Below are 14318 nucleotides of genomic sequence, written 5' to 3' on the forward strand. Positions count from 1 at the left end.
GTTTGTAAGGTCCATATTGATCTTATACTTGTATAAATATGGGTGGCACCAAACTTGTCCAATACAAACACACAAAGAACATAAATAATGTCTCAATATACATATCTCGCTTTTGTCTACTTCAATGGTGAGAAGCCCCCTCTTCAATTTAGGTTCTAAGAGATTATCCGTCTTGTCGATCTAAAGTCAAAAATAGAGAATTTGTACCCAGACAATCAAAGAGTTGCGAAACTCTATTATCGTTTACCCTCCACCGACAGTGATTAGATGATACAGTTCATCGAGTTTGAGTTAAATACTAATGAAGATTTATCTATTATGTGGAGTACATTTTGCTATTACGAAACAAAAGGTCCAATCGAGTTGGATGTGAAGATTGCAAGATCGACTCAAAATATTCTAAAGATATTGAAATTTCCTACTTGATGTTTGAGTTAAATACTAATGAAGGTTTATCTATTATGTGGAGTACATTTCGCTATTCCGAAACAAAAGGTCCAATCGAGTTGGATGTGAAGATTGCAAAATCGACTCAAAATATTCTAAAGATATTGAAACTTCCTACTTGATGATGAAATATATTGTTTGAGTTACGTTAACGATTATCTATGTAATGTTTAAGTTTTTATGTATGTCATAACAATTATTGATGTTAATTTATCCCTTTTTTACACATCTGTTTTGTTACTGTATTTGTTTTTGATTAAATAGTTTCTGGAAATACACTTATGGAATTTATACGGATATGCATCTCTGTATAAAAATTTGTCTTAAATTATGGGCTGTCTCAATTACAAATTATGTATGAATTAGGGTGCGTCCAAAAGTACATTTGCGGATTCCAAAGGTAGTCTTGGTTTTTCACTATGATGGAAGAGCAATCCTTAGGGTTGGAAGAACAATTCCCTATAACAATATCACTTTTTAAAATGATAGAACAAGACACCACAATTGCTATATGTTTATTCTAAAAATTATCTATATGACAAAATAAAAACGGATTACTTCTCCCACCCTAAGGGTTGCTCCTGCATCCTTGTGAAAAACCAAAAGTGTCTCTAGAATTCAGAAATACCAGACACACCCTAATTCACACTCAGTCCATTCTTAATTGATTTAGACCTTAATTTTTGACAAAAAATAGTACGGAAATGTATCTCCATAAAATTTATGGAAGTGCATCTTTGAATGAGGTTTTAAACAAAAACGCCCCAGACCCCTTCCTCATTTCTAGTAAACTCTCTCAAGTCACTTCCAAGTTTCTACTCTCAATATCCAGTCAATCTAAATGCTCAATATCAACTACACATTTGGTAGGTTATTGAATTCAAATTTTTTACATTTGATTTTCTATATATGCATTTAGAAATAAGAATAATAGGTTGTGCAATATACATCAACATATAGGTAGTTATAGTCATTGTTAGATAATTTAACTAAGCAACACGTTTTGTGCATGTCTGGTACCTTGCGTTTATGCCATTTTTCGTTTGTCTAAGTTGCAATTTAATTCAGAAGGGAAATTTCGTATTTGTTCATAATTTGATTTTCAAAGAATACAAAAGTACATTTTCGTATTTTGTTTGTCTGCATTGTTTGGTCTGATTTTCAATGTCACTCATCTAGGTTTGATTTTCAATGTCACTTTTCTTTTGCATAAATAGTATGATCATATTCATGTTCGACTTCATTTTATTCTTCCACATTAACTTCCATATCCTTATCACCCCAATCTATGTCTAATGAGATGGCTTCTTCGCACTTCTTCGTACTTCTTATCCCAATCCCATTCTTTATCTTCTTCAAAAATCACATCTTTACTTGTTATGATCTTTTGTGAGACAGGATCATAAAGCTTGTACGCTTTTGATACTTCAATGACCCTCAACAAAACACAACACAAGTTTTTATCATCTAGCTTGGTTTTTATATCATTAGGAAAATGAACATGAGAAATAGAACGCAAAACTATAAAATAATTAACTAAAGGATTGATCCAACTCCAAACTTTTTCTGGCATATTATTTCTCACTACTAACGTTGGACTCCAATTCAAGACATGCACAAATCAGTTGACAGCTTCATGTAATAAGATTTTAGGCATTATCTTCTCTGAGAGCTTGCCACGAACCATTTTTTATAACGGTTATGTTCTTTGGATCTGCAACCTTGTTCTATTGTGGCGTTTATGCAATTTCCAGTTGCTTTCATATACCATTTTCACAACAAAATTGGTGAATTCATGTGATGTAAAATCTCTACCATGATTACTGTGTAAGGTTTTGATAAACAACTTTGCTTCATTTTTTAAATTCTTAAAAATGAAAAATGCTTATGATTTTTCCATTTAGAAATAAATCCATGTTTTTATATTGAAATCATCAATAAAAGTGATCAAATACCTTCTTTTGTCATCTAAGATAGGTTTGACTCGTCCACAGATATCAGCATGTATTAGTTGAAAAATTTGTGTAGCTGTAACACCCCAAATCTACCCCTAAATTAATAAGAGCAAACAAAGTATAAAACATCGGAACAAGCAACAAATTTGAGGCATCACATATTCGACTTAAACAAAACTACAAATTCATGCTCAAAGTACATGGATACATAACACTTATATCGGAGGAAACTCATAATTCATTGAACATTTAATCCAAACAACTTCATCATATTGCAGGGGAATCCAAATAACAACGCAATATCCAAGTCTTATATTCTTGTCAACATGGCACAATAGGTCCAAAACATATCCACAAGACATAACATCAAAGTTCAAGAAAAGATAATCAACATAAAACAAGACACAAGCAAGTATCGCAACATCCCCCGAGTGCTACGTATCAGAGCATTGACACACCGACTCGAGCTATAAGGTACACGGCTACTCCACGTCGTTACCTGCACGTTACCAACGGAGGGTAACATTCAAACATAAGGGGTGAGATATCATTCATTATAAAGAAACGTATGATAATATTCTAAGCAAGAGAAAAGATCATACATTGGTCACCACCTCTCATCCCCACACTCAATACAACGATTTCACATCAGATGATCAACTTAAGGAACGACAACAATGTCATCAATTCAACTATGACAATATATACAATTCGTACGTAAGATTCCACACAATCGCAACAAACATCTCATCATCAAGTCACCGCATCATAATCAAATAAGACTCGAATGCAATTCACATGTGACTCGACTTATGCAAATGCATGTGGTACCATTTGGAGTAAAACTCCCACGTCTCAAGATTTGCCATTGGGCACACCGTCGCTAATTGCCATTAAGGCCACCGTCACTTTTTACCATTAAGGCCACCGTCTCTTTATGCAATGGATGTGACTCACTAAATGCAACATCCATACAAACACGATATTCACGAATACATCACAAATACCGACTAAACATCATTACTTTTATAGTAATTCACCACTTCCCAATCACGTCGCTACGTTGCATCATCATACAACAACACACCACTTCACCACACAAATCATAACATCAAACAAATACATTTAAAGAAGGATTAAAAAGGTTTATAAGCATTCTTAGATCATAGTCATTAGAAAGGTCTCAATTATAGCTTCGCATAGGTTCAAACGGCGCTTAAAAAGGAGTTACGGTTCAAAAGTTACATCATTTCAAAGTTTAGGAAAAGTTCTGCAAAACAGGGTTCGCGGCGCCAACAGGGTTCGCGGCGCGAACTGAGCGAATCCAAAAAATCTCTAACTTTATGCCAAGCAGTTCGCGGCGCCAACAAGGGGTCGCGGCGTGAACTGAGCAGATCCAGTTTTTCCCAAGTTTCTGCCAAGAGGTTCGGCGCCTACAGAGGTTCGCGGCGCGAACTGGCAATTTTCAGAAAACCCCAAACACAGAAAACAGCATACGAAACCCATCCAAAAACCCCTAAACTCAACCCAATCAAGTTGTAAAACACCAAGCATCACAAATATCAATAGAATACATGTTATAGACACAATTATAACACCTATTATGGGTCTTCTAACATCATAACATCTTCAATCATGCTTAGATTCACAATTTCATAGAAGTCAATTATAAACTCTAACAATCTCTATTCAATTTCTACACAATCATGGATAACAACATATAATCAAAACCCCACCCAAAACATCATCATACATCCCTTTAGCATGAAAGAATCCCACCCTTACCTTAGGTTTTGGATTGAAGCCAACTCTATCTTCAACCTTGAGATTCTCCTTTTTCTCTCCTCTCTTCTCTTCTTTCACCAAAAACCCCAAAATGAACTTCTAATTTCTATTTCCTCTAAAACCCTTGTTTTAGTTAAACCCTTACTATCTTAAATTACTAATGGGCTCTAACTAACACCCCTCACTTACTAATACCAACTTAGGCCCAATTATCAACCACACTTACTATCTTATATTATATACCAATAATTCCCAAATAAAACAACATAAAATCAATTAAGCATATAATTAACACATAGATCACAATTAATTCACATAAATCACATAAATAAGGAATTAAAGAAAAACAGTCGTTACAGTAGCCATCCAAATGATATTCTTTGGGAATGAATCTCTTGGATGCTTCCCTACCAAACAGTCCCTACACAACCTATTTGGTGACTGAGTTTTGGTAAGCCACTTACCATACTCTTCTACGGAATCACATTTAAACCTTGAAAACTCAATTGTCCAAATCTACTACGCCAAAGATGCATTATATCTCTTATAAATGTGTGAAAGCAAGTGGGTTTTAGAGGTTGAGGTGTGGCATGCAACATGAATATTCGATTTGAAGATATAATTGTTTTCATGATTATACCACTTTCAGGGTGGGAAACCTTACATTTTCCATGTTGAAACATAATACTAATCCACTTCTCTCGCAATTTTTACCAATATTTAGAAAGTTATTCCTCAATTTTTGGCATAAATAAGACTCTAGTAACAATATGTGTTACGCCATTCATGTTTAACCTTATGTTACCTATTTCCGTTACAACCATAGTGAAATTATTGGCCAACTAAATAGAATCTTTGTAACTTTCGTCAAGATTTCAGAAGTATTCCTTCTTCCTACAATTGTGATTTCTAAATCTATAGTCAAGAAACTACACATCTTCTTCACTGGCCTTGTTCATATCAGTGTAGGCGATCAATAATATTTTTTCTTGAGTCTTTACATTGTTGGCCTTCTTCCTTTGGTTTGAACATTTCTATTTAAAATATATGAGTTGGTGACAATTATATAACTCCACTATGGGTTTTTCAAATCTTTGTTTGCCTCTACCTCGTCTTCTTCATCTAAAACCTCTACTACCTCAACCCCTTTCTTCATATTGAGTATATTGATCATCTTGAGCTATATGAGTAATCTTTAAATCATGTTCTTCTTCAACATGAGAACTAATGCATTGTTCATGAACAAGTAGGATGCTTTGCAATTCATCAATTGTCAAAGTACATGTATCCTTAAATTTCTCAATGGAACACAAAACATATTCGAACTTGGGAATCATGGATCTTAAAATTTATCAACTACTGTAATATCTCCCTTGTTTTTACCATTAGCCTTCATCTTGTTGGCTATGGTAAGTGTTCAGGCAAAATAATCATTCCCAGATTCTCCCTCTTTCATATGGAGAGTTTCAAACTTCTTTCTTAAAGCTTGCAACTATGCACTCTTGGTTCGTGTTGAACCTTCATATTTCTGCTTCAAAGAGTCTTATATGTTCTTTGTTGTATCTTTGTTAAGAATAGTCTTATGAACTGAATGGTGTAATGCTTGAAATTGACATTTCTTTGCCTTTAAGTCTTTTAATTTTGATCATCCATGTTCTTTCTTTGTGCATATGTAAGAAATACTCATTCTACTACTGCATAAACCCCATTTTCCACCATACTCCAATACTCCTTTGAACACAAATTTTTTTCTATGAGCATCACCCAATGATCATAATGTCTAACAAACTTAGGTATTGTTGGCTGCACAAAAGAACTCTCTAATATCATATCTTTTCACACTTAGAAGACAACCACTTCTAATTTAATCAGACCCTATGGAGGAGCTCTGATACCAAATGTTAGAAAAAAAACACAAGATAAGAAAATTGACAAGAAGGATTCAATTTATTAAAAAATAAAACAATTTGGTTCATATATAATGTTACATATATGATAAGCTAAAAAAATCTATATTTTCAACCCAATACTTACACTTCCTAATAACATGATAGACTAATTCAAAGAAGATAACTATTACTAAAAAAATAATAGAGAAATCATAAAATGATTAACATTGTGTTTTCTTTAGTAATTGATAAGAGATAACCTACCAAAATTTTCACAAAATTCAATATAAAACAAGATTTTTCTAAAATTTATGAATTTATCTCGGATATTTGAAGGATCTAATATAAAAACATGTATTTTTTGAAATTTATGATTTTATACTATATTTTTGAAAAAACCGATATAAAACATACATTTTTTAAAATGTGAAAAATTTAATTACTTAAAAATATAAAAATATAAATAATTGAATAGAATGTGAGAGGTTGCAAAATACAAGTTTGGGGTGTCAAAGTAAAGTCCTCCAAAAACATGGGTGATATGTTATGGAGGTTTTGCGCCTAAACAATATTCTAAACAAATTTTTCTTTATATAATTGACGTTTGTACAATTTAGTATATTATATGAAATGAAATTGCTTTGAAAAGTGGCACTTTTTCTTTTTCTTTCTCCATGTTTCTTTCCACATAATATCTTGTTTCATTTAATTAATTATTATGGAAACAGGTGGCTTCTTTGGTTTTGTAGGACCACTCCATATTCATGACATTTCAAGAATGTAGGACCCTTTTGAATATACATTAGGTAGTATTAAATCTCATGTGGCTATACCCTTGTCCACATTTTCTTCTAAATCAACACAAAAATTCAGCCTTAAAGAAAAAAAGGAAAAAAAGAAAGTGACATGTCACTCACATTTTATAATATAATAATCACTTATCTCTTTAAAGATGAGGTGAATCTAACATTTGGATTTCATAAGCTATTTTGGCCCTTCACTCTAGATATGTATGGATAACACAAAATGTGTCACTCATTGCTATACTCAAAATACTATATATTATATTATTTATAAGACATATATATACTAAAAAATATCCATCATTTCATGTACTTTTTCTTTTTGGTTTGTTTTCTTTCTTTCTTTCTTCTATTCTATTTGTTTTGTCCATTAGCAACAGAATTAAGCACAATGCATAATCACACCCATCAATACCCTCTTCCTTGTTTGTATTGTCATCCACATAGCTATATTAGGATGGTAAAGAATCTACTTCATTCCTCTCTTATGTAGTAATATATATTCCACTTACTACATGTTCACACTCTCCATGCATTCAAAATGTAGGTTCAAAATTTGATAGAGAGATGCTTGATGTTTCAAATGAGTCAAGACCAATGCATAAAGACATTAGAAGAACATGCAAGGATTGAGCCACTTGTTACTCTTACAGGTATATTTATCAAGTTTGTTACATTACACTTGCATTTTCTTCTACATATCATATATGATTCTATGTGTATGTTTCTTGTGCAGTGTGGAGAGAGTTGCAAAAAGAGAATGAGGAGTTCTTTAGAGCATATTACTTTTCAGTTGGTCATTTTGAAAGGAAACATTGGAAATGATCAACCATGTGAGATGGATATATTAGTTTGATTGATTATATATAAGAAATAAGTTGTAGCTAGGATTTATTTGATTAGTATTTCCTTTAGAACTTGTGATCATGAGGCATATATATTATATATTATATAGTGTTTAATGGTTAAGGTTGTACCATATTCCCATTAGTTATAACTTTTGGCCTAATGTAAACTATGCGACAAAACTGATTAAAGTCTTGTATATTTACTTTTGCTATTTTTAATGTTAAGTTGAGGTTTATATTGTAAATGATAAAAGGTTCAGGTTTGATTGTAAATGAAGCTGTCCTTGAAATCATTCATATAGACTTATTTCCAAAAGCAGCTATGAAGCATGGAGACCTCTAGGAGTTGGAGTGTTGCGGTGTCCGACACGCGTCGGTATTTGACACTTGTATGACACCTGTAAGAGATGTGTCGGAAAAGTCATACAAATGTCAAAAAAGTCAGACAAGTGTCGCCGAATAAATATGTATTTTCTTTGCTTCGACACTCTTTAAATCGATGTCCGACACCCACATAATACTCATACAATACGTGTCGGACAATTTAGAGAAGTGTTTAAAAAGAATTTTGTTTTTTCCTTTGCCTTGATACGCTTTATACTTTTTTTTTTTAAGACAAATGTCCCCCATCTAAAAAAATCAAACATCTATTGAAGCAATGTTATAAATGAAAATTAAATTTTTATTAGAATATTTTTAATTTTTGTAATAATAGATGGATCATTTAAATTCAAATAATTTTATATATATAATAGTGTCGGTATCTTATGTTTTTTATATTATCAGTGTCAAAGTGTCTCTGTCGTGTTCCAATTTCTATGTCAGGAGTACGTGCTTCATGCGACAAGTAATAATACATTTAGAGAATGACTAGTGAAGTTATTTGTGAGCTAAAAACACAAAACTACATTACCAATTAAAGTCATTTACTTCCTCTTTCCTAGACACTTCTTTGTTATTTAAGACTTTTTTTGCACACTTTAGATGCCATTTCTTTATGAAATTGATATTAGAAGTACTCATTTATGACATGTTTGCTTGCACGATTCTTCCATCACATATATTTGGATGCTTAGTGGTCACCAACTCATTGCGGTTCTATCAAGAATTAATTTTTTCAATTGCATACATAAAAATTTATTTAACTTTAAGTTAGTGTCTTTTAAAATTTAATCTGAGTTTTATATTAAAAAGTACTGGGGAGTTATTAGGAACATTGATATAAAGTAGAGGACCATCTAAAACTTTTAGGTGATGAGTGATTGGATTCTCCAACTTATAAATGTTCAAGTCACTACATTCCTATACAATGTGAGACTATTTCTCCACTTACTTACACTTGCATTATTATTCTAACACCCCTTCAAGTGTGAGTCCACAATGCTCCCCCACTTACACTTGTATCGTTGTTACCTCTTCTAGGGCAACGAGACACCTTTTATTGGGCATTTTGATATTAACCCGGTCCCTTTCTCGAACTAAAGGCTCATGATACCATTTGTTGGGGGAGTCACTAGGAACATTGATACAAAGTTGAAGAGTATCCACCTTTGTGAAAGACACATCACTTATCCACCTAAACCTTAAGGTGATAGGTGAGTGAGTTCTCTCACTTATATATTCTCAAGTCACCACATTCATATCTAATGTGGGACTATTTCTCCACTTACTCAACTTACATTATTATTCTAACACTCTCCCTCACGCCCAACATTCTTTTTGGGCTTGGTGCGTGAATATTAACGGTGGACAGCCCATGGTCCGATCGATAGACTCTAATACCTTATTAGAGTTTGACCTAATTCATCCTTATAAAACCGGTTGGTAAGATGAGGAGTGTCACTCTATATAAACTCTTTCAGTGCTCTATCTTCAACCAATATGAAACTTTAGGATCTTTTTAATATACCCCCACTTACTCACACTTGCATTATTATTCTAATAAAAAGTAGAAACATGATTTCATTAGCTTTTTTATTAGAGAAGTTGAATAGTTAATTCTTTAAAAATGATAGAAAAAAAAGAAAGTCACACATGTCATTTAAAATATACTAGTATTTTTTAATCTCTAACATCTATGGTTGATATATATATATATATATATATATATATATATATATATATATATATATATATATATATATATATATATATATATATATATATATATATATATATATATATATATATATATATATATATATATATATATATATATATATACACTTATTTTTTATTAGTTAATATCTAATTAATAATTTTATTATTATTATATTCGATTGTGCAAGTTGAGTTTTTCAAAGAAGCTTTGTTATTCATTTTGATCAATAAGAAATATCTCCTTTCCATTGCCTTTTTCCCCTTTCTTCTTTTGTGAGATACATATACCCTTTCTTTTCTTTTTTCAATCTGATATCCTAACTTACTTCATCATATTAATTTTTCTCTTACCATCTAACTCATTTGACCACCATTACTCTTTCTCTTATTGTTGAGTAAATATTTTTTGAGGTTTATCCTTTCATTTCAGCATCTTCATAATGATTTTTTTTTGTGCGCTCATTTTCATATATTTCTCTTCTTTAGCATAATGAGGAAAACTCATTATTTTAACATTCAACTTCAAATGTATATTCTATTTAAGTATGTAGTTCTAAGATGAAGTTTGTAACACCTCACATAATATTATCTAGAATCACATTACATAAGCGTTAAAATTTTGGTACGGAAACAAACATCGCTTAAATAACATCCAAAACCGTATTCCCTCAAGGTACATACTACATAAGATTTAATACATCAAATATCTTAATTAGGGTACGATCATCACAGCCGAATCAATTCAGATTCTAGTACGATCAATCCTCAATTAGTTGAATCACGATGATTCAACTAATTGGGGATTGATCTATGTTCATTCCATTTCATCACGATGATTCAACTAATTGGGGATTGATCTATGTTCATTCCATTTCATCACAATTTATCATATTATAATTACTTAATTCACAAGAGTAATATCTTATTGTATGATATACACAAGTCAAACATTGCATAAGCATTCAACGACAAGACACTTTGCCTAGTCGTAAAGTGCTTGCACCATAAAGGGGAGGTCCTGGGAACAACTCCCCTGGTGATATAATTTTCATTTTTAAAGAGTTAGAACAGGTAAATCGATATACCCAAGGGAGTAAATCAACCTTGAGGATCAATCAATTTACTTCGGATTAATATCTGTGGGTAATTTTCCAAAATTAATTACAATGCATTTTCACCTTATAACCATCCCAAACCAACTCCAATCATGTTCTATACCCAAGCATCTCATACCATAAATTTAACATCATACAATGAGATACAACATGTTTCTTCATTTCTTAACATCATTAATCTCTAACAATCCAACACAACTTCTAGCATAAACAACATAACATCAACATAACATCAACACATCATAACATCATATTATGAACAAAAAACATCACAAATTTGCAAGCGAAATCATATTATTTAAACACCTTTGGGTATAGTCATCCAAGTTATATTTGATCATAATAAAATGTAAACATTTTCTCTTTTAGTGGATTCCAAAATTTTATTTGACATGTTTGTCGCTTGTAAACTTGTGTTTCTATTCTAGACTTAGCGCTTGCTAATCCTTCGTGATTATGGCTGCGTCATCATTAATGATTTTAGGGTCATATGACATCTTTTTGACCGGATGTGTATATAACATATACTAGACAATTTTGTTGCTTATTTCCATTTTGAAAACCATCTCCTTGTTTGTGTCAAATTCAGATGGATAATAATCTATAGCATTCTCTTGTTATTGAATTATATAAGTAATCAACTAACAAAAATAATCATATTTAAAGTCAAATTTAAAAAAGAAATATGTAAACAATTCAAAAATTACGTTAGTTCCTGAATTCTATAGTTCTTTTGCAATTTCCCCAAATAATGTGAAAGAACTCTGTCAAACAAAACAAAGGTAGTTGATTCACCCTCATCCAAAATATCTATGTGCACCTTAAACCAATAATAATAATATACTTCATAAATTAATATAAAAAGTAGAGAAAATGTTTATAACATAACAACAAAAGATATCTTATAATGTATCATATTATTCACAAAAGTATTTAGTGCAAACACATTCAATCTTCTTCAAACAGATATCACATGAATCGTAGTACCACTTTTTATTAGTATCTATGTCAATAGTTTTAGCTAAGATAACACATACACCATTTTGCATAGTTTAAAAATTGAAATTCTAATAATCAGTTATTGTGAAAGTATAATATTTAATAATGAAAAAACAAATAATTTACATTTTTAAAATCAAATAAATATTTATTTAACTAGAATGATATCATAAATATTCATATTTTTAGTTTTGGAGTCGATCATTATATAAAGAAATTGAAGGTGACATGTCATTTACCTAAGCTCTTGGATCAAAAATAGATTTTGGTTTCAAACCTGTTATTTATATATATTATTTAAGAAAGTAATAATTAAATAACAAAATTACAAATATATAATATAACTTTAACACATGATAAAGAAGTACATACCTTTTGTGCATTCAGTCTGTGCTTTCCTTTCAAGCATATGGGTGTCAAACTACACCTTTTACGCATCCGTATGGTTCATGACCCAGAAGATATTCTCAATCGCTTTCAGCCATTTCTCTGCCTTGTCAGGTTCATGCGCTCCCTCGAAAATCAGCGGATTGTTTCTCTAAAACTTCCCTAAAGCACGAAACTCATCATCCTGGTTATTCCCAGCATTCACATGAACTTAATGGTTTTATCCAATAGCTCAAGCCAACATTGCCAAAGCTTCAGTGATCGCTTCATCATTCCTTCCTCCAACCATTATCCTGAGAATTCGAACAACAAATTCTCGTTAGAACGACAAGTACCGATAGTGCCATGTACACATATCAAATACAACAGGAAATAAACACATTAACTACTTGGTCAACTGACCAACTATGCTCTAATACCACTAATGTAACACTCTTTTATCCAACATGCATATTTAAATATAATTAATAGCAAACATCACCTTCAAGAGTGTCACACATCATAAAAACATAAACACACAAATAATCCTGCTCCGTAACACGGGTTACCGAAAGAATTTACATCATACATTTTCATACCTGGGATGTCACACGACATCCAAACACATATGAGCAACTTACCTTGGATGTGATACGACATCTTAACACATCTGAACAGCAACGCAGCGAAATACATTCATTCATATAAACTTAATTATTGTCTCATAATAAATCCACTTTATTGGAAAACTTAGGCATAAAAGCCAAACATCACATAATCTCTTTAGGATTAACAAAACAGAATAAATAATACAAGTATCCTTCAAAAAACATAAATCAAAATGTTCCCTAGTGTTACATGACCAAGCACGACTCAAAACCCGAAATGCAAAAAAATAAGGAAAGTAGCTTCTCCAGCTCCAAGCACACTAGTACCAACTCTAATCTTCGGTACCTGAGCGATGCCGTTATAAAACATCATTCCAACAGAAGAGTGAGAATTCACTTCATTAGAAATTATATAATAACATATAACGAATAACATACCTACACTAATGTGTTGTGAATCTTGTTGTGAATTACGACAAAATTCAATATCAATTTGTGAGGCAAATAATAGTAGAAACCAAAATAAATGGTCTACAACAATAATAATTCGTACACAAATAATATAACAGAATAAGACGAGAAAAAGACGAAGGTTTGTTTACCCAGTTCGATCATAGGATCTACTTTAAGGGGGAGAGAAGCTTTTCAATTCACTATACTCACAAAGTTGCTACAAGATATTACAAATGAGTTATAAGAAAATATCCTTCGTAGTTTCCAAATAACAAACACTATTTTATATCCAAGTGTTTCCCAACCTCTCCAATTCTCAATATAAGAATCACTCAAACCCAAAGATTTTTGGAAGTATTTCCAAATCCCGTTAGATAACTCCAAAGGTTTTCCAAAAACCTTTGGCTTTCTAAGTTTTCCCTTGAAATATCCTAATCCCTATGCTATGCCTTTAAATCCTTGCTCTCTCTTGTTGTTGTAAGCTCTAAGATTGTCACATTGTAGTAACAGAAGAAATACATATTTATAATAGTCAAAATCCAACAAATCTATAACAAATCCCAAAACATATCTCCTTAATTGTTAGAATAAAAGATATGGTTAATTATGTTTTTGTCCCAATAAATATTTCAAATTTCATTTTTAGTCCCTATAAAAAAATACATATTTTAGTCCCTACAAAGTTTTATGCATGCAGTTTTAGTCCCTGCTATTTTTTAAAATTTTGAAAACTGTTTAATTACCCTTAAACTTTTAAATTTTTGAATGATTTTTTTCATACGTGTTTAGAATACTATAAAATATTTATTTACCAATTTATAGAAATTTTTAAAATGAGAAGAATTAAATATGAATTTTTTAAATTTAAAAAAATAATGATAAAAGTAATGCAAATTTCGACTTAGAAATCAATTTTTTAGTTTCTTTTTTTTTTCTCGAGGAGTTTTTTA

General features: G+C 31.4%; 1 protein-coding gene across 1 annotated transcript; it reads left to right on the top strand.

The window, feature by feature from the left end:
- The first annotated feature begins 7174 nt into the window (after positions 1-7174).
- Positions 7175-8149, top strand: LOC131609585 (uncharacterized). The gene is made up of 3 exons (XM_058881314.1): positions 7175-7339; positions 7427-7532; positions 7616-8149. The coding sequence occupies exons 1-3, from the start codon at positions 7187-7189 to the stop codon at positions 7702-7704; spliced, it is 348 nt and encodes a 115-aa protein (XP_058737297.1). The 5' UTR covers positions 7175-7186; the 3' UTR covers positions 7705-8149.
- The last annotated feature ends 6169 nt before the right edge of the window (positions 8150-14318 follow it).

This window comes from Vicia villosa, linkage group LG1 (assembly GCF_029867415.1).
Source record: "Vicia villosa cultivar HV-30 ecotype Madison, WI linkage group LG1, Vvil1.0, whole genome shotgun sequence".
NCBI classification, from domain to species: Eukaryota; Viridiplantae; Streptophyta; class Magnoliopsida; order Fabales; family Fabaceae; genus Vicia; species Vicia villosa.

What these genes read in the sequence shown, in the direction of transcription:
- LOC131609585 (XM_058881314.1), top strand. Translation starts at nt 7,187, where the DNA reads ATGTACTTTTTCTTTTTGGTTTGTTTTCTTTCTTTCTTTCTTCTATTC. An exon ending in CACATAGCTATATTAGGATG is followed by an intron (nt 7,340 to 7,426) that starts GTAAAGAATCTA and finishes TTCAAAATGTAG; the next exon opens with GTTCAAAATTTGATAGAGAG. An exon ending in GCCACTTGTTACTCTTACAG is followed by an intron (nt 7,533 to 7,615) that starts GTATATTTATCA and finishes TTTCTTGTGCAG; the next exon opens with TGTGGAGAGAGTTGCAAAAA.